A 25,783-nucleotide genomic window follows, 5' to 3' on the forward strand; every position below is an offset into this window, starting at 1 on the left:
GTACATGAGTCCAAAAATTATGGAAAAGTAAAAGAAAAGATTCTTTCATTGTTTTACAAACCCTCCCCCAGGTCCCCTCCACCATGTAACCCTCGCTGTCTGTTGGCCATCTAAATGTCCTCCTCAATGAAAAGTCTTTCCATATCTTTTGTCTGTTTTGTAATTGGATTATCATTCTTTTTCTTGTGGAGGCTTTATAGGATTCTGTAAACTTCTGTATGAGACCCACATCTGAGATGGTATTCCCAAATGTTTGTTACCAGTCATTAGGTTTTATTCTTACCCTGTTGGAAAAAGTTTTTGATGAACACAGGGATTCATCTTTAGAAGGTCCCATTCATCAATTTTATCCTCTCCTGGTTATGTATTTCTGGCTGTATTTGCCAGCTTTCTTATACCATGAGTTAGGTCTTCTAAATGTGATCTTACTTTGTCTAGTATGATTTTTATGGTTCTGGACTTTACCTCTAGGTCTCTGATCTGTCTTGAGTGATTTTTGTGTATGGTGAGAGGTGTGCATCCTGCTTCAGCTTTCTGCAGGTAGCAGTCCAGTTTTGCCAGCACCGTTTGTTGAAGAGGTTGTCATTTCCCCTTTTGATAGGTTTCTTTTTTCCTTGTTGTATATCAGTTGACCATACATTTGTATTGTTGTTGTTGATTGCCGTCAAGTTTAGCACACCTCATAGCGGCCCTATGAACAAAAGGCCTGAGCCCTTTTTGTAACTATCGTCATTTCTCCAAGTTCATAGTTACCAGAGCATTGTGACTTAGGAAGTGGATGACACTCCTGCTTCCAAACCTGAATCCATCTGGGAGCTCCACCAACCACTTCCCACAATGGGTAGCCACTATGGTGTTTGACACTCCTATAGTGCAGTTGTTCAGCATTACAACAACTCCATAGATGGATTAATCTCTGGGTTTTCAGTTCTGTTCCATTGGTTTATGTGCCTGTCATTGTACCAGTACCACACTTAGTTTGTTATTACAGCTGTGTAGTAGGTTTTGTGATCAAGGAGTACTATGCCTCCCGCTTCATTCTTGTTTTTCAGAAGTGCTTTGCTTATGTGAGGTCTCTTTGCTCTCCAAATAAACTTGCCAACTGCCATTTCTATCTCTTTGAAAAAAGAATTTGATATCTGTATTGGGATTGCATTAAAAATGTAGATTGCTTTTGGTAAGATTGTCATTTTCCTTATCTTGAGTCTTCCTATCCATGAACAGGGAACATTTCCCCACTTATTTAGATCTTTCATTATTTCTCACAAAAGTGTTTTATAGCTTTCTTTGTGTCTCTATTTGTGGTTGGCTATTGGAAATGATATTGCAAGATTGCCCATCTTTAGAACCACATGGTGTATCCTCACTATGACAGCACAACTTCTTACAAGTAAGCTACTGGGTGAAAACAAGGTCTTTGGGATCCAACCATAGATATAGGTCCTGATTGGACGACTTACTATCTGATAAATATAAAACTTTTTTTAACATCTTTAGTGCATATTTGTTTGAAAAAGGTGATGATAACGTATCCTCTGGGTGGTGTGTATATCTATTTATATATATTAACTAAAATACTTAAAATTATTAGCTTAAAAAATAACTAAGAATTATTACAGTTCTATTTGATGTGCTAAGTGCTATCATTATATATCTTATATTTCAATGTCGTTAATGAAATATCCTATAATTAAGGTCATGTGTCAACTTGACTAGGCGACAGTTCTCAGTGGTTTGGCAGATATGTGATCTCTCATGATTTTGTGATCTGATATGAAAAGCCAGTCTGCTGAAAAGAGAGGTTTTTTCAGGGTGTGACCTGTATCCAATATACATGGATGTTCTGAAAACCTTGTTCTCTTTTGCTTGTATGAGGCTAATCCTCCTCTAACCCTCAATTCTTGGGTCACAAGTCGACAACCCACTGCCTCACCAGCAAGTTTTGGAAATCATCATCTCCCACAACCCTGTAAGCCAAAAGCTAGTGGCCTTGAGCTGTTGACTTTGGAATGATCATTTCTTATGACCACATAAGGAATAGCCTCCAGTCTGATACTTCCCCCACATATTTGAGACTTGATAGTCTCCGTAAGTGTGTGAGTCACTACACTGAAATAAATCTGTGTTTCAATTGTACTTCTTTAGATAACACAGTCTAAGACAAATATTAAATTGAATATGGAACCTGTATCATTTGATTAAATTATTTCTTTTTAATTATAAGGCCCTTGACTTTGACTTCTTACTGTGTAGGTAGTAATTGAACAGAGCCATAGTGCAGTCATATAAGAACATACAACCAAGAACAAAATAAAATTATAATCATGTTACATCTCAATTGCAAATTACTAATTTGTAATCAATAGAAAGAAGAGAATCAGACCCAGGGTTAATGACCTCTGGGAAATATTTTAACTTCCTTTTCTCCTTTGTAAATCCTATAGCTATTGGAATTTATACTATTCAAATTTAAAATCTTACTCTAGATAAGCACTGTTACATGGTTTCCTAATTTATGAAAATGTCTTTACTCATAAATTTGGTTTTACCTTTGGGCAAACTTCAGAAAAGGATTACTGCCAAGGAACATTATAATCTGTTTTCTCAAATGCTTTTCTCATTATCTTCTTTAAAATTTCCCTCAAATTATCTTAGGGACAACTGTAATTAAGCTAATTGTGTATATCCATATGTGTAGCTTATGGCAGGAAGCGAAAACTACCGTGGTCAGAATGGGGTACAGTATGTTTCAGCCTGCTTTCAAATCTGGCTGTACAGTCAGTCATGTGCTAACAGCTGTGAGGAACAGAACTTAGTGTCATGCCTTTGGTGCAGAGAAATTGACAAAGATTTATAGGAAATAATGAATTCAACTTTTTGTATAAAAATAAATGCCATTTTCCACCCTTAACACCTATTAAAAAGAAATGTAACCATGAATATTAATGGTATTGTTGATTGACAGTAGACATTTTGAAGAGGAAAAACTGATCTATGTGACTCTGTAACAGTCTGTTTTTTAGAATGCATAGGCGTATCGAGTATAACAACAGTTGAAACTTTTAAAAGGGAAAAAGTCTATTTTAATGTGATTGTAAACATGTAGAGAGTCTCTGTAAATACTGTATAACATAATTTTGTTAACAAATTGGAACTGATATGATTTCATGTAGGACTGGGATATTTTTGTTTGGGTTTTTTTGTTTGTTTGCTTGCTTGACTGATTTTAAGAAACATAGAAGTAAAGAAAAGTGTGCAATGAAAGTAGAGAAAGATATAGTGGGTAAAGTGTGTATATTTATCCCAAGTGAGGATGATGCAAACTTATTTCAGCTATCAATAACATCGTTCACTCAGAATTAACTGATAAGACCGAACAGTTGGAAATACTGTGTGAGATTATTTTTCACTTGTGTGTTGCAAAAGAAATATGGCCAAATGGTTTGACTTTAATCATTATCATGTGCTAAAAGCTTTTGTAACATTGATTTTGACCCAGAGCTATTTTGACCCAAATACTTGATCAACAGATGTCGAGTAACGCTTTAAAAAATAATTAATTTGCAAATGATGGGTATTTACAAGTAGCAAATAAGAACAGATCATCTGGAACAGAACAGATCATCTGGGACACTTGGCTGTATGAGGAGGAATGTGGCATCAGGATTGAAAGAAGATTCATTAACAACCTACATTATGCAGATGACACAACCATGCTTGCTGAAACTGAAGAGGACGTGAAGTGCTTGTTACAGAAGGTTAAGGACTGCAGCCTTCAGTATGAATTGAAGCTCAACTTCAAGAACACAAAGATTCTCACCACTGGGCCAATTGGCAGCATTATTATGGATGGTGAAGAGATCGAGATTGTTAACAGTTTTAGTTTGCTTGGCTCCACAATCAACACTCTTGGTACCAGCAGCCAGGAAATCAAGAGATGAATTGCATTGTGAAAGTCAGCTGTCAGGGACCTTTCCAGATTACAGAAGAACGATGATGTCAGGCTGGAGTTTAAGGTACACCTGATCCAGGCTATAGTCTTTGCAATTTTGTGCTATGTGTCAGAGAGCCAAACAGTGACTAGGGATGATAGAAAGAAAATTGATGCCTTTGAGCCTGGTGCTGGAGAAGAGTGTTGAATATACCATGGGCTACTAGGAGAACAAACAGGTTCATCCTAGAGAGGATGAAAACAGGCTGCTCCTTGGAGGCAAGGATTACAAAGCTCAATCTGACATACTGTGGGCATGTTGCAAGGAGGGACCAGTCCTTGGAGAGGGACATCATATATGGGAGAGTAGAGGGACAGTGCAAGAGAGGAAGACTCTTGATGAGATGGATCAATTCAGCGATTGGGATAATGGGAGTAGGTATGTCAAAGACAATAAGACTGGAACAGAATAGAGCACAGTTTAGGGCTCTTGTTTGTATTCAAAGACAATAAGATTGGAACAGAATAGAGCACAGTTTAGAGGTCTTGTTTGTATGTAGAATCATTATGAGTCGCAGTGACTCAATAACATATAACAACAACAACAATAAGGTAATGGAAATTTCCCAGAAGATTTTTTTTCCAAATATAACCTGGACTTTGTATTTTTTCCTCCAGCTTTATCTGAGCGCTTTTTCTCTGCCCTCTTCTACTTAGCTTTTCCACCTTCCAACTGAATCCCTGAGACACCACCTCCCATGAAAGCACTCTTCTTGACATAGGGAAGAAGAGCTGATGATTTTTCTTTCACTTTACATTGTGATTTTTACTTTTTATTATAATTTTGATAGCTGAAACAACCATCTAATTTTCATACAATAACTGTCAGAGTGATGGGTTTTGTATTGTTTAATATATTTGGCACACACTATGAAGTGGAGTTATTTTAGTAATGATATCATTATTTGAACTTCCTTAAACACTGTTTGTATTATCTATGAGACTCTGAATTTCAAGAATGCATCTGAGCTGTGAGTTATCAGCTATGACCTGGCTTTCTTTAGTATTCTGAATGACCATAAGTAGAAAATACCTCATTAAAGCAAACTTTTAATCTTCTTTGACAGCATTAGCTTAAACAAAGTAACAGTCATCTCTTACACGGGCAAATTGAAGGTGACCATTCATACAGTTAATATTACAGGACACTTGCTTTTGAATTTTCCATTTTATTTTAGACACATATTAGTGTAATTGACTTTGTTGAAAATTTCAGCCTACCTTGAAAGAGTGCCGATCACTTGATATAATCAGTGATCAAACACTATTTTACAAACATAGTATGTCACATCTCTTTGAGGAAGTAATTATAAGATACGATTCCTCTTTGATAATACTGATGAGATGAAAATTCCATATGCTGAAGAAAAGAATAGTATTATTAAATAAAAAACTCAAAGTCACTGCTAGTGAGTTGGTTCCAACTCATAGAGGCTCTCCCTTGGGTTTCCAAGGATGTACATTGTAACGGAAAGAGACTGCCCATTTTCCTCCCTCAGAGCTTCCTGTGCATTCAACCCACCAGAACTATGCAGCCTTTGGGCTGGCAGCACAGCTTCTATGAAAATATGTTAAGTCAATGAATTTAAGGACAACATGGGGTGGGGAGCAGATAAGACAGGAGAAAGGGACTGTAGTGTGTGTATATTTCATGCACTTAAAAACCAAACAGAGTGGAGACTCTTAAGACTGAACTGCATTGGCTTCACTCACTACCTACATTATGAGATCTTTTCCTCATGTAATGAGAATAAGAATCTACATTTTACTAATGGTAATTATTCCTTGGAAAGGGGCATCATGCTTGGAAAAGTGGAGGGTCAGTGAAAGAGAGGAACACCCTCAATGAGATAGATTGAAAGTGTCTGTGACCATGGACTCACATGTGTCAAGGATGGTAAAGATAGTGCAGGATAGGACAGAGTTCAGATCTCTTGTTCTTCAGGTTACTATGAGTCATACTCAACTCAAAGGCTCTTAACACCAATTTATAATTACAAGTGAAGCAAAATTCTCCACTTTTGATACAAGTGAAGGCAGCTTGGAAAGGCTTTTTACAGTCACCAGGCCTGGAGTCTGACGTGAATTGGATGGAAAGGAAGAGAGAGTATATTAAGTTTATAAGGTTGGGAATTTTATGAGTATCACGAACTCCCTCTGGAGATGATTGTGGTTTGTAGCTACTCATGAATCATCCACATTTTCTACTTGGTGGTCATTGCTGCATGAGAAACATTGCAAGACACTTTGCAGTAGAAATCATTACCCTTTTATTGGAAGCACTGGTGGCGCAATGGGAAGAGGTGGTGCTGCCAATCCAAAGGCAAGTAGTTCAAATTTGTCAGCTGCTCCTTGGGAGAAAGATGGACCATTTCCTCCCAAGGGATTTACAGCATCTGAAAATCTGCTGGAGGGGTCATCTCTGAATCTTTTCTGACCCAAGGGCACAGAACAACAGAAACAACACCCTTTGACTAACTTTGATGAAAGTCATTGTTCCTGGTGACTTTGTTGCTTTCTTTGTTCTCTGCTGTTCTCAGTGAAGGTCAAGTTACCCCAATTGATTTGGATAATTAGAGAACCAAAATATCAATTTCTGTTCTAAAAGAATTTGCCATCTGTGGCCACAAGATGTGGGCTAGGGAATGCTAATGTAAAAAAATAAATTCAAAATAAAGTATTATCAAAGTTTTATAGCATTATTTCGTTTAGAGTAGACAATGAATGTTGGTTGGGTTTGTTTTTTGTTTTTTTATTTTTTAATTCAGAAAAGGGAATATTGTTTTTGACTGAATGAAGTTCTAGCTTCTTGGAAAATTTCAAGTTCATTTAAAGAACTTGTGGATTGTTTCATTAGAAGTTCCAGCTGTAGAGTTTGGTTAGTAAATTGGTAAGTGGATTTTGCTATCTTAAATAATGAAATGCCGTTGGTGTTATGTACCATCAAGTCAGAACCGACTCACAGCTGACCCTCCAGCAGGTTTTCTGTGGCAGTAAATAGTATGGGAGGAGAGTGTCAGTCTTTCTCCTGGGGAACAGTAGGTGGATTCAAACTGAATGCCTTTGGGAGTAGCACAGCTTAATGATTGGAGAGTGATATATAGAGGAATACCTATACAAAAGGAAGGGCAGAGTCAAGAAGATCATTTCTAATCTCTTAAAATGATCCCTTTGCTCTCTGTAGAGTGGTCAAGACAACAGTGAAGGAGGACTTAGACTACGGTGATAGCAATTTCAGTGGAAAGGAAGAGATCCATATTGGGGGAATTACTCAAACTTCGTAACATTGACTATAAATGGGTTTGTTTTTCTTTTTTCCATGACCCTTGCTTATGTACTTAGCTGCTAATGGAAAAATCAAACCCATCTTGCTGCTCTGTGGGAGAAACCTGGCAATCTGCTTTCATAAACATTAGCTCAAAGAAAGCCTATAGGAAGGTCTGCTCTGTCAGATGTCGTCACTAAGTGTTGAAATTGACTCATGAACCCCTTACAGCAACTGCCTAGCAAAATAGACATGATTTTTATTGTCTCATTTAATCATCGCAATCATCCTATAAAGTGTAAGTACCATCATCATTAAGAAAAGAAAGTTAATAAGTTATTAGAAGCAATTCTCAAGTCTTGTAAATCAAAGGCTAAAGGAGAGTGAAGCTAATATTTCTAGTTGGAGTCCCAGTGCCTGTTGACATTATTAGAAACCTGGTTTATGGTTGATCCTTGAAATACACAATAACAAAAACCTTCTCTCTCTCTTTATTCTTTCTTTAGTGCGGCTTCATGACAGTATATCAGAAGAGGGCTTCCATTACTTGGTGTTTGATTTGTAAGTACACATTTCATGTTGATTTTTTTAAGGGTTTCATATTGAATATTTTATTAACATCGTAGTTGTCTCATATTGATTTATTTTTGCAGTGTATTTTAAGACCATTTTAATGAAACATAAGTTTTCTCATTGTTTATACAAATTAATGAGTGTAGTATTTTTAAATGTCTTCAAGTTATATTCAACTCTAATTTTTTTTTAAAAGTGATGAATGCCCAACAGTGATTATTAGACATTTAAATTAAATACAAACAAAAATTTTAATTAAGTACATCTGTGAATATATGCAGGTTTGACAAAAGATATTTGTCTATATTTACTTATATGTGCTAAAAATATAGCCATGAATATATGTCAGTATTGCATATGGGGACAAAGTTATGAAGACTTCTTAGCCATAACCGAATACTTAAAAAGAGTAAGTCACAGGGTCTACTTAAAAAGAGTAAGTCACAGGGTCTGGGAACTCAGGACTATAGTACTGGAGTTATAAAGGTCTCTGGCCATAACATAGAATATAGGGACAGTGTTATACAGCATACTTTGTTGATGAATGTTTTGTGTTTTAAAAGCCTGTGACTCCAAAGATACAACTATTGATCTATTTTCATCCAAAGCAAAGAGAAATGAAGGAAATCATAGGCACTTGTACAGAGTTAGTGTAAAGGACTAAGGACCCATGTGAGCCCCAGCCTTCACAACCCGGAGACCAGAACTGGATGGTGCTGCCCACGCTGTAAGGGATCACAATGGGAAGCTGTAGATGGAGTTGAGAAAAAATGTGGTACAAAGCTCAAAATCATCAAAAGCACAGCCTATTTGTCTGATAGACACTAGTAGAGCTCCTGAAACTGTCACTCATAGTCATCCTTCAGATGTAGAACTGAACTTACCTCTGTGACTCAACTTTTAACCTAATAGTAAAAGGCCTATAAGACAAAGAGTAACACCAGAGAAATACATATTCTTGAGAACAATCAACCATTTGAAACCAAAAGGCAACACTTGCCAGAGGATGGAGCTCAGAAGATAGGAAGAGGTAATAAAGAAGGGCAAATGCAAATGATAGACACAAGAAAAAATGAGAAGAGTGCTATTGTAAGGTGGGGAGGGTGATCAGTGCCACAAAACAAAATATGAATGAAATGCTTAGTGGAAAACCAATTTTCTCTATAAACATTCACTAAAATCACAAGGAAAAAATATGTCCTTTTCTCCAGAGGTATAATCCATCCATGACTTGCTCATGTGTGTGTAGTATGACACCACTTCCTTCAGACTTAGTCCTTCTGTGTTACTTCTTTTTTACTTTCTCTGATGCTTTGTGTCTTCTCAGTGCTCCAAGAGTCTTTATATATTGGTTTTGTTGTTGTTTGGTTGTTTGTTTAAATAATTTTCTTTATGTGTGAGGACCATTCATTAGCTGTTCTTTTGGGGCTAGAGTGCGTGTACTAGAAATATACTGTTCATTTTCCTTTTTCTGAGAATATCTTGATTTTTCTCTTTATTCCTGAAGGATGTTTTTGCCAAACATAGAATTAATTGACAGTCTTTTTCTTAAGTACTGTGCAGTGTCCTTTTGAATTCCTTTGGTTTTTTTATTAGAAATTTATTGTCATATTAAATTTCCTCTATGATGTTGTTTTTGTTGATTGCTGTTGAGTCGAGCACAACTATAGCGACCCTATGAACAAAAGACCTGAAGTCTTTCTATAACTATCTTCGTTTCTCCAAGTTCCTAGAGTTTTCAGAGGCATGTGTGTAACACCCCACAACCCCAGCCCATTCTCACTTCTCTGCTTCCACCTGCCCCACCATCCTTGTTCTACAATAATGGTTTTATACAGTATTTGTCCTTGTGGGACTGATTTAGTTCACACAGCATAATGCTGTCCAGTTCCTCCCAAGTTAGTAATTTACAAAATCATTGTTCCTGTGTGCTGCATTGTATTCCATTTTATGAACATACCATAATTTCTCAATCCATTCAGATGTGGTTGGACATCTGGGTTGTTTCCATGTTCTCGTGATGGTGAATAATGCTGCTACGAGCATTTAGTGTACAAGTCTTCGTTTGCACTTCAGTTCTCATTTTCTTGGGGTATATTCCAAGCAATGGAATAGCAGGATCATAATGGGATTTCTGGGTTCAGGTTTTTGCATTTGTTTTTGTTTTGTTTTGTTTGGTTGGGTTTTTTTATGTTCAGCTTTTTGAGGAAGCAGTAAACTGCCTTCCAGAGTGGTTGTACCATTTTATAATCCCACCAACAATGTATAAAAGTTCCTCTCCAACATTTATTATTTGCTGTACTGTTAAGCTTTGCCACTGCTACTGGTATGAGACCATTTTGATTTTCGTCTCTCTTATTGCCAGCAATTTGGAGCATTTCTTCATGTCTCTGTTGACCATTTGAATATCTTCCTTAGTGAAAATTCTTTCCTTGTCTTTTGCCCATTCTGTAGTTGGGTTATCAGTCTTTTTCTTGTGGAGGCCCAGGAGTATTCTATAAACTTTCGTTATGAGATTCTTCTCTGAGATGGTATTGCCAAATGTTTGTTTCCAGTCGGTAGGTTTTCTTTTCACTTTGTTGGAAAAAGCTTTTGGTGTGCACAGGGATTTAATCTTTAGAAAGTCCCGTTTACCAATTTTATCCTCTTCAGACTGTGTATTTCTGGCTATCTTTGGGAGTCTCTTTATATACTGTAGACTAGGCCTTCTAAGCTTGATCCTGTTTTGTCTTTTATTAATTTTATGGTTTTGGGCTATACACCCAAGTCTCTTATCCACCTTGAGTTGATTTTTGTGTATGGTGTCAGATGTGGATCCTATGTTCAGTGTTGCCAGCACCATTTGTTGAAGAGGTTTTTATTTCCTTGTAAAATATCAGTTGATCATAGATAGCTGGGTCCCTTTCTGGGTTTGCAGTTCTGTTCCACTGACGTATGTGCCTGTCATTATACCAGTATCATGCAGTTTTGTTTACTACCGCTGTGGAGTAGGTTTTGAGGTCAGGGTATGCTATGCCTCCCACTTCAGTTTTGTTTCTTAGAAGTGTTTTGCTTATTCGAGGTCTCTTGCCTCTCCAGATGAACTTGACAATTTACCTTTAAATCTCCTTGAAAAATTAATTTAGTATCTTTATTGGGATTGCATTGAATATGTAGATTGCTTTTGGTAGGATTGTCATTTTCAAAATGCTGAGTCCTCCTATCCATGTAGCCTTCAACATGGATTGAAGTTCAACATCAAGAAAACAAAGATGCTTACCACTGGGCCAGTTGGCAGCATCATGATAGATGGTAAAGAGATTGAGATTTTTAACAGCTTTAGTTTGCTTAGTTCTACAATCAACACTCCTGGTACCAGCAGCAAGGAAATTAAGAGACAGATTGTGTTGGGAAAGTCAGCTGTCTGAGACCTCTCGAAAGTACTGAAGAGCCACAATGTCAGTCTAAAGACTAACATGCACTTTATCTAGGCCAATTACTTGCTATGCATCAGAAAGGTGGAGAGTGACTAGGGATGATAGAAAGAGAATTGATGCCTTTGAGCTGTGGTGCGGAAGAAGAGTATTGAATATACTGCTAGGAGAACAAACAGGTTTGTCCTGGAGAGGTTGAAGCTGGGCTGCTCCTTGGAGGCAAGGATTCTGAAGCTTTGTCTGATGACATACTTTGGACATGTTGCTAGGAGGACCCAGTCCTTGGAGAGGGACATCATGTTTGGGAAGGTAGAGGAATAGTGCAACAGAAGACCCTCAATGAGATGTATTGATCTAGTGACTAGGGTAATTGGCAGGGTTTAGGGCTGTTGTATATATAGAGTCACTATGAGTTTCAGGTGAGTCGAAGACACAGAACAACAACAACAACAGTCCGTGAACAGGGCACATTTTTTTCCCATTTCTTTAGGTCTTTTATTGTGTCTTTCAAAATATTCTGTAATATTCTTTGTATAGGTCTTTTGTATCTCTAGTTAGGTTCACTCCCAAGTTTCTCAATTTGTTATTGGCTATTATAAATGGAATTGCTTTCTTGGTTTCCTTCTCTGAGTTCTCTTTGTTACTGTAAAGGAATCCCTCGGACTTTTGGATATTGTTCTTATATCCTGCCACTCTCCTAAATTGGCCTACTAGTTCTAACAGTTCTTTCGTTGAGTCTTTGGGGTTTCTGTATATACTTGGAATGATAATCCTTTGATGCCACAGAGGGTCTTTACTACTTTGGTTCTCTTTGGCCTCTTTAGACTTTAGACTTTGTTAGACTCTGATAAGATTATGTCTTCTGCCAAATTTGCATAATTTGCAGTTTTACTTTTACATACTTTTTCTGCCTTATCCTCTTTCTACTCTCCTTTGAACTGCTGCTGACACAGATATTGGACATTCTATTATTCCATAAATTCCTGGGGTCCTGGTTATTGTTTGTTTTGTTTTCTGTTGTATACTAGGTAAATTTATTGTTTTACCTTCGGCTTCACTAATTATTTCCTGCATTTTCTCTTTGCTGCTGTTGACTCCAGCAAATGAGGGTTTTTAAAAAAATATTATCTTTCTCTATCCTGCCAGTTCCAGATAGGAAACTCTGGTGGCTTAGTGGTAAGGAATTATACTGTCAACACAAAGGTACATGGTTCAAATTCACCAACTCCTTTGAAGGAGAAATATGGTCAGTCTCCTATGTCATTTACTGCCTCAGAAAAAGCCACTGGAGAGTCTATTATGGGTTACTTGCAACTCTATGATACTCAAGAACAGCACAACCAGTTCCAGTTGATGTTGATGTTGTTGGGTGTCATCAACTACAACTCATGTGACCCTATGCACAACAAACCTGAACTCTGTCCTAACCTGTGCCATTTGCATCATCTCGGATAGGCTAGAGTCCATTGCTGCGGGTCATTTGTTAGTCCTTTTCATTGCGTGTCTTCCTTTTACATCCTCATATAACCTGATATTTATTTTCTGAAATGTCTGGGTTTGTTTTTTGTTTGTTTGTTTGTTGGTTGCAAATTGTCTTGTAATTGCTCAGTGAAGAATTTAATAATGTCTACTTTCTGGTCATTCTAACAAAATTATCATCTTGTTGACATTTGTTGCTTATCTTTTCCCTTTCAAATTGAGATTTTCATGTTCTTGGCCTTATGGATGGTTTTACATTGTGTCCTAAATATTTTGGTATTAGTTGGTGAGGTTATGGGTTTTATGAAAGTACTATCTTTTTGCAGACATCTAGAAAACACTGCAAGTGAGAATAAAAGGGTATCATCTGATTAATGCCAGGTGGAAGTAGAAGCCCAAGTTCCTCACTCGGTTTCAATTGATATCTGATGGGGAGGGAAATATGTGTAATTACTTCTGAGCAGGATAGAGTTACAAGTTCCTCATTTGACCTTTTCTGACACCTCCATGCCAGGAGTTGTGGCATAAAGGATGCCTAGGTTTCCTGTTTGGCCTTCATTGACAAAAATAGGATTGGAATCATACAGAGATTTATATAATATTTTCTTGGAATCAGATGGTCACTGTATTTCGAAGTTCAATATCCTGTTTCTCTGGTTTCTTTGTTTTCTGGGTTCATTACCTTCTTACTGATTGTTCTTAGAGGCTGTTTTAATTTGAGCCTTTTATAATTTCTGGGATGTCCATTTCCACATACCCATTCTTGTGTATATGAGTCAAAATTAAAGCAAAATAAGCAGACTACAAACTCAGAGAATTCACCCCCATTTCCTTCCAGCTGATCTGCTATATTGTCTTTACCATTCAGAATCCTTTTATGTGTGTTGTTATATATGTAATGTTCAGGGAATCTTGCTATTTGTAGCAGAAGTGATAAAAAAATGATTTGATTCTATTTTATCCAAAAGCAGATCTTTTATTATTTCACAATGAATTTAATTAGTATAAAATCCCTTTTTCTGTATATATAAAAAGTCGTATTCACTCATTCATGGTCATCAATTTGATTCTGACTCATAGCCATCCTCTATTTGTGTTTTGGAAACTGTGTTAAATCTTAACAGAAGGGGACTGTCCATCTTTCTCCCAAATCAAAGTTATGGTATTATAAATTGTTGTTGTTGTGTACCTTATACTCAGAACTGACCCATAGCTGACCCTCCAGCAGGTTTTCAGAGGCAGTTAATCACATGGGAAGAGATTGCCCATCCTTCTCCCACAGAGCAGCTGGTGACCTTGAACTGCATGCTTTCAAGATTGCAGCACAGCTTCTTGCCACAAGGCCACCAGAGCTCCCTGGGATTATGATAAATACTAGAACAGAAAGTATGTTTGCTAACGCTTATTACTTAAGACCTATTATTTAAATTGATCTGATCATGGTTCCAAAGAACACTTGAAGTTAGGCAACAAAAGGAAGGTACCTTCCTGAAGCATAATACAGCACTTTACAACAGTGATTAAGTTATTTAATACATAGTTTAGAATAAAATTTCCTTTTTTATGCACTACTTTTTAAATTCAGTCTTTTATCATTGGTTAAGAATATATAAAACAATCGTAATCTGAAAACAAATTAAGATTATAAGTTAAATGACCCACATCTGTGGCAATATTTACTTATATGTTATTAATCTCCTTGAAAACAAAGGGAAAAGACTTCTGAAGGGGAAAATTTAAATGCATGGTCAGTCTAGTTACTAATTCAGAGAGTAGAGTCTTTAGATTTAGAATAAAGAGTTCAATACCTTGCAACTAATTTTCATTGCTTAATGTTTAAGACAAACATGACCAGCAATTTTTCCCTATCAAATGAGATTAATAAACTCATTTAAGAAATTAAATAAAATATACAGTTTTAGAGACAATTAGAAGACAGTGTTTAAAAAAGTACAGATCACTAAAGAGAACATATCAGAGGAAAATGAATAATTACTCAGAATTAACCCAATTGTTGCAGTGGTATTCTATGAAGAGGAAAGGAAGTAGTTTCAGAAAAATGAATATTTTAGACCTACTTTTAAAAAGTATGGCCTAAAGATATCAATGAAATATTCATATGGGAAAATTGGAAGAGATTCAGCTAATCAGTTGGAACATAAAATAACTGCTCGAATTCCTGAAGAAGGAATGCTCCTTGAGTTCCTCCTTTCGATGATGGTTTTGGCAATGTGGTACTTGTGCATACTTCCTGTGGAATGTCAGCTATTCAGAATCTAATGGGACATTCTATTTTTATAGGTGCCTTGAATTTTCATCTAATGGAATACTTCTCCTTTTCTAAAAAGAAAAGCAGAAGAGTCCATGAGTTCTATGGAAAAATAATCTATGTCTTCTTGCTATTTTAAATTTACTTATTTTGTGGTAATTTAAATTGTCTGTACAACATTACTGGTCATTTTTACAAACAGACTCAAGAGTCAGCTGAAAAAATATGCAAGAAAAAAACATCTTGTGTAAAACAGTGTCTTGCATGGTGTTGATTGTAGATCCAGGTAAGATGAAATTGTTGATAGTCTCAATTTTTTTTTTAGTTTACTTTTTTTTTATTAATCAATATTACCTTTTAAAAATTACATTTTAATGAAAGCTTACAAAGACTTTGGATTTCCATTCATACATTGTTGTACACTTTCCTCCATAACTACCCCTCCCCCTAGTTTGCTTTTCTCTTTGAAGAAAACAAAAATTCTTTCATTGTTAGTTATACCATCCCCCCACCAAGTCCACTTTACTGTGCAGCTCTTATTCTGGACTCTTGTCATGAAAATAATACCTAATCATATAGTGCCACTGTCGTAAAACGAGATTGACCTTGGGGTTGGAGGGAACTTAAGAAAAGAGGGGATAAAGAATGTATACTGCTTTCAAACAGATGAGGCAGAGAACTGTTTTAAAAGGAATATATGATAGTCTCTATCTTTTCTCCATCTATCATGAGGTTGCCTATTGTTGAGATGCAGTCTATATTGAAGAGTATATTCTTTGATTTTCTGTCACAAATATGTTAAGTCCTCCTTAGTTTCAGCAAGCAAGGTTGTGTCATCTCTATGATGCATGTAATTAATGAGTCTTCCTTCAGTCTTGAAGCCACAGTCCTCTTCATAGAGTCAGCATACAGATTGAATAGGCATGGAGAGAGAATATAACTCTGACACACTCTCTTCTTAATATTAAACCATATACTATCCCCTTGCTCTTTTGTACAACGGCCTCTTGGTCTAGGGACTGGTATCACATGAGCACAATTAAGTGTTCTGAAATTCCCATTCTTCTCTTTGTTAGGCATAACTTGTTATGATCATCCACAGTCAAATGCCTTTTTTTAGTCAATAAAGCATAAATGGGCATTCTTCTGGCATTTTTTGCTTTCAGCCAGGATCCATGTGACATCAGCAGTGATATCACTGACTGACAGGTGTCACAGCTTCTTCTAAATCCTGCTTGAACTTCTGGAAGTTCCCGTTTTTGAATAATTTTCAGCAGTATTTTGCTTGTATGTGACATTAATGATATTGTTCAATAGTTTGCACATTTTGTTGAATCATCTTTCTTGGGAATGGTAACAAATATGGACCTCTTCTAATTTGTTGGCCTGACAGCTGTACTCTAAATTTCATGGCATAGACTAGTGAACACATCCAGAACTGAATTTGTTAATTGAAACAAGTCAGTTGATATCCTATCTATTCCTGGGGCCTTATATTTTTCCAATTCCTTCAATGCAGCTTTCACATCCTCCTTAATTATCATTAGTTCTTGCTTGTATGGTGCTTCCTGAAACTTTTCATTGTCCGTTCTTTTTGTTATGGTGATTCTGTATATTCCCTCCATCTTCTTTTGATAATCCTGGGTCATATGCCCATAAAGATATCCATAATATCTTTCATGATTGTGACTCAAGATTTAAATTTGTTTTTCCGTTGTCTCAACTTGAGAAAAGCAGAACGAGTTTTTCCCTCTTTTCTCTCCAATTCCAGCTCTCTGAACATTCCATTACAGTATTTTGGTTTGTCTTCTCAAGTACTTTGAAATCTTTTGTTCAGCTCTTTTATTTCTGTATGTTTCCCCTTTGTTTTGGCTTCTCAATGCTCTAGTGCAATTTTCAGAGTCTCATTTGACATCCATTTCATTTTTTTCTTTCTTCTTTGTCTTTGTAATGACCTTTTGATTTTTCACGGTTGATATCATCCCATAGCTCACTTGATCTTTTATCACTGGTGTTCAATGCTTCAAATCTGTTCTTAAGATGATCTTGAAATTCAGACAGAATAGATTCAAGATCATATCTTGGTTCTTAAGGACCTCTATTTCAACTTATACATGAGTAATTGATGGTCTGATACAAAGTCCACATCTGGCCTACTTTTGACTATTGATATTGAGCTTCTCCCTCCTTCCACAAATGTCGTTAGTAAGCTGTGTTATGTAGATGACACAACTTTGCTTGCTGAAAGTGAGGAGGAGTTCAAGCACTTGTAAAATATCAAAGAATACAGCCTTCAATATGGATTGCATCTTAATGTCAAGAAAACAAAGATTCTTACCACTGGACTGTTAGATAGCATTATGATAGATGGAGAAAAGATTGAAATTGTCAACAACTTCATTTTACTTGGATCCACAATTAAAACCCCTTGGTACTAGCAGTCAGGAGATCAGGAGACATATTGAACTAGGAAAGTCTGCAGTTAAAGACTTCTCCAAATCATTGAGGAGTAATGTTATCAATTTGAGGACTAAGGTGTATCTGATTCAGGCCATGATCTTTCTGATCACTTGTTATGCATCTGAGAGCTGGACAATGAAAAAGGATGACGGAAGAATTTATGCCTTTGAACTGTGTTGTTGGCGAGGAGTGCTGAACATCCCAAAGACAAATATGACTTGGAGAAGGTATAGCCAGAGTGATCTTTGGATTCAAAGATAATGAGGCTTTGCCTCACATACTTTGGGCATGTTGCTAGGAGAGGCTATTCCTTGGAGAGGGACATGATGATAAAAAAGGCAGAGGGTCGACAAAGCAGAGGAAGACCCTTGACTAGTTGGATTGACATGGTGACTGCCTCAGTTGGCTCAAATGTGGCAGGAAGCATGAGGACAACACAAGATAGAACATGGTTCAGATCTGCTGTTGACGGGATTGCTATGGGTCATACTCAGCTCGATGACACCTAACAACAAATTTTAGCCATGTGGCTTAGATCCAGTGTTAGAAAATTCTTTTATTCCTACTTCTCCCTCTCTGGTTCATATCCCCCACAGGTCATCCAGTAATCTTGTATGAAATCATTTTATTCTGGTTTTGGACACAGTTGTTACAGTTCATTTCTGTTTCACATCAGTCTCCTTCTCCCCCAACTTAGTAATGCTACAAAATAGTCCAGAAGATCATGCAGTACTCTTTGCTTTTTCTTTCTTGATGGTAGCAATATTTTGTTCTTCTGAGCTGGTAACAAACCACATCGCATTTGTGAAAATTTGGTGGCTGTAGAAAATTGATAATCCCTGTTATCATTTCGTAAGATTTTTCTATTATCCTGATAGCTTTTTTCTGTATTTTTATTCCAGTGATGATTAATTTTCAATAGTAAAAGGATTAAATAGGGATGACTTGCTATTTCTGAATGTTTTTTATGTATCATTGACAGCTGATTTCATCCCACTTAAAATCTACCTATTATTTTATTTCTTTGGATTAACATCACTGTAATCGTGTACACAGCAAATAGGTAACAAAAATAATTTTCGTATTTCTATAAAAAATGTGAACTCAATATTTAAAGGCTGTTTGTTCTTTCAGTGAACTATACAATAACATTATTTAGGAGACTTTTAAGACTAAATGTCTGTTAAAGAGATAGAAAAAGAAACTAATAATTTCAAAACATAGTATGACACACACTTCAATAGTAGCTTGCCTCTGGAAACCCTATGAACCAGGAGAAAGGATGGAAGTTATACAGGTGTCCAGGACTTTCATTCATAGGGTCGCTATGAGTTGCCTATGACTCAACGGCACTTAACAACAACAACACTTGACAAAAAGATCTGTCCCAGAGATAATGAAACCAAGTTGCCTTCTGGAAGCAAGAATTTTGAAGCTCCATCTCACATATTTTGGGCATGTTGCCGGGAGGGACCACTCCTTGGAGAATTACATCATGCTTTGAAGAGTGGAGAGAGAACACAATAGAGGAAGACACTAGATGAGTTGGATTGAGAGTGCCTGGGAATATATGGGCATTTCAGAGACAGTGAGATTACCTCAGGATAGGATAGGTTTCAGAGCTATTGTGCATAGGGATGCTGAGTTGGCAGACAACTTAACCATAGAAGGAAAATTGATGCCTTTGAGCTGTGGCGCTGGAGAAGAGTATTGAATATACCTCGGGCTACAAAGAAAACGAACAGGTTTGCCTTGGAGAGTGTTAAATCAGGCTACTTCTTGGAGGCACAGATTCTGAAGCTTCATCTGACATACTTTGGACATGTTTCAAGGAGGGACCAGTCCTGGGAGAGAGATATCATGCTTGAGAGGGTGGAGAGACAGTGCAAAAAGAGGAGGACCCTCTATGAGATGGACTGATTCAGTGAGTGGGGTAATGGGGTTAGGTGTGTCAGAGACAATAAGATTGGCACAGGATAGAGCAAGGTTTAGAGCTGTTGTACATAGATAGGGTCACTATGAGTCACAGGCAACTTGATAGAATGTAGCAACAACAAGAAGTAGGTTATCATTCTCTGTATTTGTGGAGGTAAGATCAGCAATGATGAGCCTAATTAGATGTTGATGGAACTAGTTGTTGTTGTTGTTGTGTGCCTTCAAGTTGACTATGACTCATTGAAACCCGAGAAACAACAGATCTGAAGCTTTCTGTGTTTTGTGCCATGATCTCTGACTTTCTTAAGTCTATTGCTACAGTCTCTGTGTTCGCCTGTTTGTTAAGGAGCTTCTTTTTATTCTCTGAGCCATCACCTTCTCCATTGTGATGGTTTTTTTCTAGGATTTGAGCCACCTAACAATATGTCTAAGTTATGTGAGAAGAAGTTATATCTTACCTGCCTGTAAAGAGCACCATGCTTGTCTTCCTCTAGGACAGACTGTTTTGTTCTTTTAGCAGTCCGTGGAATATTCAATACTGTTCTCCAACACCACAATTCAAAAACATTGTTTATTCTTCTGTCATACTTATTTATTATTAAGCATTCAGATGCATAGGATGCAATAGAAAATGTTTAGATCACATATAGCTTGGTATTTAAACTAGTATCTTTCTTTAGCACTCTGGAAAAGTCCTTGACACCAGTTTTCTAGGGTCTGAGTGAAAACAGCTAAGTTCCTGAAGTAGGATGTTGGTGAGAATTTATAATTTCATAAATAACTTTTGAAATTACTTTCAAAAATCTTTATAGGTCACATTTGTATCCATGTATTGTTGTTTGCTACTTTTATGAGAGAAATAGTCTAACATAGAATGGGAGATATTTAAGTAACAAAACCTGTTGCTTTTAATTTATACTTCATCTTTCTCTTTAGAAAACTTAATTTTTGGTTAAATAAAAATATCCTCACTATCTTTTTAAATTAATGTCTTCTTTAAATGCAGATTCTTAGTATTTGCATGGGCAACATGGCAAGAGAAAGAAATAAGAGGCATCCAGATCAGTAAAGAGTTGCTAAAACTGCCTCTATATCCAAATGACATGATAGTAGTGTACACAGGAAACCCCAAAAACTCAACAAAAAACTGTTAGATCTAGTAGACCATTTGTGTAAAGTGGCAGAATATAAGATCAATATACAAAAATAAGTGGGATTCCTCTATAGTAACAAAGAAAACACAGAAAATAAAACTAAGAAAGCACTACTATTTATAGTAATCAAACAACTTGAGATACTTGGGAATAAACATAACTAGAAACACAAAAGCTTTATTAAAAAAAAAACCAAAACAACAAAAAAACTAAACTGACAACCTACAAAACACTGCTGTAAGAAACCTAACTAAGGGAAAAGTTACTCATTGTTCATGGATGTTGTTGTTATTTTTGTTTTCCTCAGAGGAAAACTTCCAGATGGCCAACAGATAAGTGAAAAAAATGCTCAAAATCACTGAGGTTATTGCAGTAAGATACAAATTAAAACCACAATGAGATATTTTTTCACCCCAGAAGCAATGGCAGAGTTTTAACAGGACAGTAAGTGAAATGTTAGAGAGGATGTGGAGAGATTGGAAATCTCATGCACTGGTGGTGGGATTATAAAAATTGTACAACCACTTTGGAAGGCAGTTTGGCATGTACTAGAAAAGCTGAACATAGAATTTCCATATGACCCAGCTAGTCCACTGCTAGGAATGTACTCAGAGGAAAATAGAACTGAAACACAAAGATTTGTATGCGTATATTCATAGCAGCATTATTCACAACATCAACAACATAAAAACAGCCCAAATGACTGAATTGAGAAATTGTGGTATATTCACAAAATGGAATACTATACAACACTCAGATTCAACAATTCCAAAAATGTTCTATAACATAGCAAAGACTAGAGAGCATTATGCTGAGTGAACTCAGTCAGGCTCATAAGGTATAATGCTGCATAAGACATTTATTGTAAAAATAGAAGGATAACTAGACTTGTTGTTGTTGTTGTTATGTGCTGTAGAGTTACTTGTGACTCATAGTGACCTGTGTTCAAGAGTCCTAAACCCTGCTCTATCCTGTGCCAACCTCACTGTCTCTGACACACCTACTCCCATTCTACCAATTACTGAATCAATCCATCTCATCAAGGGTGTTCCTCTCTTTTGCTGTCCCTCTATCCTCCCAAACATGATGTTCCTCTCCAAGGACTGGGCCCTCCTTGCAACATGCCCAAAGTATGTCAGACGAAGCTTCATAATCTTTGTCTCCAAAGAGCAGCCTTGTTTCACCTTCTTCAGAACAAATCTGTTCATTCTCCCAGCAGTCCATGGTAAATTCAACACTGTTCTCCAGCATCACAACTCAAAGGCATTGGTTCTCTTTCCATTATCCCTCGTCACTGTCCAGCTCTTGGACGCATAGGAAGCAATTGAAAAGACCATGGCCCGCATCAGGCGCATCTTAGTCTTTAGCCTGATGTCGTTAGTCTTCAGGACTCTGGAAAGGGCCCTGACAGCTGACTTCCCCAGTGCAGTTTGTCCCTTGATTTCCTTGTTACTGATACCAAGAGTGTTGATTGTGGGGCAAACTAAAACTGTTAACAGTTTCAGTCTCTTCATGATCCGTATTAATGCTGCCAGTTTTCCCAGTGGGTGATAATCTTTGTTTTCTTGATGTTGAACTTTAATTGATATTGAAGGCTGCAGTCCTTGACCTTCTGCAGCAAGTGCTTCAGGTCCTCCTCAGTTTCAGCAAGCAGGATTTTGTCATCTGCATAATGCAGGTTGTTGATGAATCTTCCTCCAATCCTGATGCTACATTCCTCCTCATACAGCCCAGAGTCCTGGATCATCTCTTATGCATACATATTGAAAAGGTATGGAGACAGAATACATCCCTGGCAGACACCCTTCCCAATTTTGAACCATGTAGTATCTCCTTGCTCTGTTCTGATGACTGCCTCTTGGTTCAAGTATAGGTTTCACATAAGCACAATCAAATGTTCTGGAATTCTCATTCTTCTCAGAGTCGGCCATAGTTTGTTGTGATCCACACAGTCAAAAGTCTTTGCATAGTCAATGAAGCACAGATAGATATTCCTCTGGTAATCTCTGTTTTCTGCAAAGATTAACATTAGCTATAATATCCCTAGTACCCCGACCTCTTCTAAACCCACCGTACACATCTGACAGTTCTCTGTTGATCCGTTGGTCCAGTTATTTTTGGATCATTTTCAGCAGAATCTTTCTTGCATGTGATATTAATGAGTTCTATAAAATCCAAAGAGGGAATGGGGGCCTAATAGTGGGGAAAGAGTGAAATCATCCAGTTGCAGAGTTGCAGAGTTTGTTGGTTAGAGGGAGGTGTTGAAGGAATTATGAAAGGTCCAGTGGGGAACTGAAAAGATAGGGTAATAGTGAGTACAGATTAATGGTGATTAATTTTATATGACACCGCATATATGAATGATCACATGAAACCCAATGTGAATAAAAAATCCTTAAAATTAAAAAATGTTATAATAATAAGAAAATACAGATTTTCTGAGCAGAAAATAAATTACACATTTGGCTTTTTCTCATGTGATATGGTGCTCCGCAATGGCAAAATGAACCACCCTACCCACATCATGTTTTTTAATGTCATAGAGGGCACCTGACAACAGCAACATATACTACACACACACCTATACCCACACACGATGAGAGTTAAGAGAGGGAATTCACTCCCTAGAGTGTAGGCACTAGCTATATCTGGTGATGAGAAAGATCTCCTGTGTGAGGATAAAGTGTATACTGCTTGACAAAGGTAAGTGATGTCACTAAAATGTACACAGAAAAGAAATGTTATTTCTATAGCATATATAATATTGAAAGAACAGCAAAGTAACAGAAATTATATATGCAGGTGAATATATATGGAAGCGGGAGTGGCATCCCTTCCTAAATTAAATGCCTCCAGAAACTCTATTAACTTTGATATATGTTGATAGTTGTAGAGGGGCTTCAGGCCTCTTATTCATAGTTTTGCTATGAGTCATGCTCGACTCAAAAGCAATCAACAGCAACATATATGTAAAAGTCATAATCATCAACTCAATTTTAATTCATACTTACAATGTATGACAGTTATAGAATGTCCTCATAGAGATTTTAAAGGTACAGTTTTTACAGAGCAGACTGTTAAAACATTCTCCTGTGACCTGGTTGTGTGTTGTTACCACTACACATCTGTCAGTTTATTATACTGTGGTGGCTTGTATATTCTGTTGAGGCTGTAAACTATGTCCCTGGTATTTCAAATCCTAGCAAAGTCACTTAGTGATGGATAGATTTCAGTGGAGCTTCCAGATTATGATACCTTATTAAGAAAGATTAGATATAACTTCTGTAATAATTGACCTATGGAAACCTTTATCAGTTAAATGTGATATAATGGCCAAAGATGAGCCTCTTAGATTGGATGTTTAAATGACATTGAGTCAACTACGACCCATAGCAAAAACAGATTGAAACCTTACCCTCTCCTGAACCATCCCTGTGATATTTATCATGCTGAAGTGACAGTTGGACTCATTGTTTCATTGAGCATCTTCCTCTTTTTCACTAATTCTTTTCCCACTGTGATGTCTTTTTCTACAGGTGAATGTCTCCTAGCAACATTTTCTAAATATGTTAGATGAAGTATTCTCATCCTTGTCTTTAAGGAATGTCCTGGTTACACTTTGTCTAAGACAAATTTGTTTGTTCTTTGTTTTCTTTATTGTTTGTTCATAACTTAGAAAACACAAAAAATATGACTGGGCAAGAGCCACCGCCTCAAAATACAGTCTACGTTAGGATGTAAGTGGAGTGAAGCTTTCAGTAAGTAAAGCACTTTCATTTGCTGATGTGGCATGGCACAAAATGAGAAGGGACAACTGTATACACCCATTAAAAATCAGGATATGAAATATACAAACAATGAATCTAACAAAATTGAAAACTATTATAAAATGGAATGGTATGCATAAACATTTACTTACTTACTTTACATTCACTTACTCATTCACTCGTTCAGTCACTGTCAGCTCACAGCTGACCTTCCATTGGGTTTCCAAGGCTGTAAACTGTATGGGAGATTAGCCATCTTTCTCATGGGGAGCAGCAGTGATTTTGTACGACCACAGACACCATGGTCTTTGTGTAGCAGTGCAACTTCCTCTTGACTACCTGAGCAGACCCACCTTATCCTAGACATTAATGAACTAAAACGGACTAGCATTGATCATTTTGCATCAGCCAGTTATGCCAAGGATGACAAATTGAGGAGCAATAGTATCATAGTCATTGTTTACGAAAGTTATGATCTTTTCTGAACTACAGTTCCATCAACAGTAAGATAAATTCCACAGCTATGCATTTATGCATGAATATAGATGTAGGTAGCCTGGTGACAAAGAAGCTGTGCTGCAATCTTGAAGGCAAATGGTTCACAGCTACCAGCTGCGCTGCGGGAGAAGTATGGGCAGTCTCTTCCTGTGTGATTAACTGCCTTTGAAAACCAGCTAGAGGGTCAGCTCTGGGTCAGGTCTGACTCCACAGCACACAACAACAACAAACATATCTATGTATATTTATATAGTAATAATGTAAGACACAAAGTTACATAAATATATGTGTAAAATATACATGTATGTGTGTGTGTATTGTTGTTGTGCACCATGGAGTCAGACCTGACACATAGCTGACCCTCCAGTGGGCTTTCAGAGGCAGTTAATTGCATATCGGAAGACATTACCTATCTTTCTTCCACGGAGCAGCTAGCGGATTTGAGCCACATGTGCGTTCCAGATTGCAGCCCAGCTTCTTACCAAATACACATGGGGCACAGTTACAAATATTTCTTAGACATAACCAGAACATTGTGGTGAGATGAATTTCTGGGAGTTAAAGAGTAAAAGCATAGTGTAGAGCATCTCAAGCATTTGGAACAGTATAAATCATAAAGCTTTATGCTACATCCTGGTTTGGTGACTAGTGCCTGGAGTCTGAAAAGCTCTTGAGCAAACAACAATATGGGAATGTTCACACATTGTGAAAAATCTAACCAATATCACTGAAAAACTTGTGCAGAAATTGTTGAATGGGAGGAAAATACACAACAAAATGTTATTTTTCTAAAAGTCCTATTAAAAATCAAAGTAGTCTTCTGTGGCGTGAGGATCATTCATAGCTGAGCCTCCAGCAGGTTTTTACAGGCTTTGGTTTGCATGGCAAGTTACCGATCCTTTTTACACAGAGTAAGAGAGCCAAAGAAGAAGAAATAGATGATTTCTACCAACTTTTACAGTCGGAGATAGATCGAACA

The 25,783-nt window shown here is 37.0% G+C and overlaps 1 protein-coding gene across 9 annotated transcripts in view; it reads left to right on the plus strand.

Moving 5' to 3' along the window:
• The window catches only part of LOC102861251 (calcium/calmodulin-dependent protein kinase type II subunit delta-like), a 413,849-nt gene that overhangs the window by 192,372 nt on the left and 195,694 nt on the right, over positions 1-25,783 (plus strand). For all 9 annotated transcript variants that reach the window (XM_006881073.1, XM_006881078.1, XM_006881072.1 and 6 more), the window contains exon 4: positions 7,763-7,817. In XM_006881073.1, coding sequence (XP_006881135.1) covers positions 7,763-7,817 — 55 coding nt within the window. The remainder of the gene's footprint in view (positions 1-7,762; positions 7,818-25,783) is intronic.

The sequence above is a fragment of the Elephantulus edwardii genome, unplaced genomic scaffold (genome assembly GCF_000299155.1).
Source record: "Elephantulus edwardii isolate Elephantulus edwardi_28Jun2011 unplaced genomic scaffold, EleEdw1.0 scaffold00012, whole genome shotgun sequence".
NCBI lineage: Eukaryota > Metazoa > Chordata > Mammalia > Macroscelidea > Macroscelididae > Elephantulus > Elephantulus edwardii.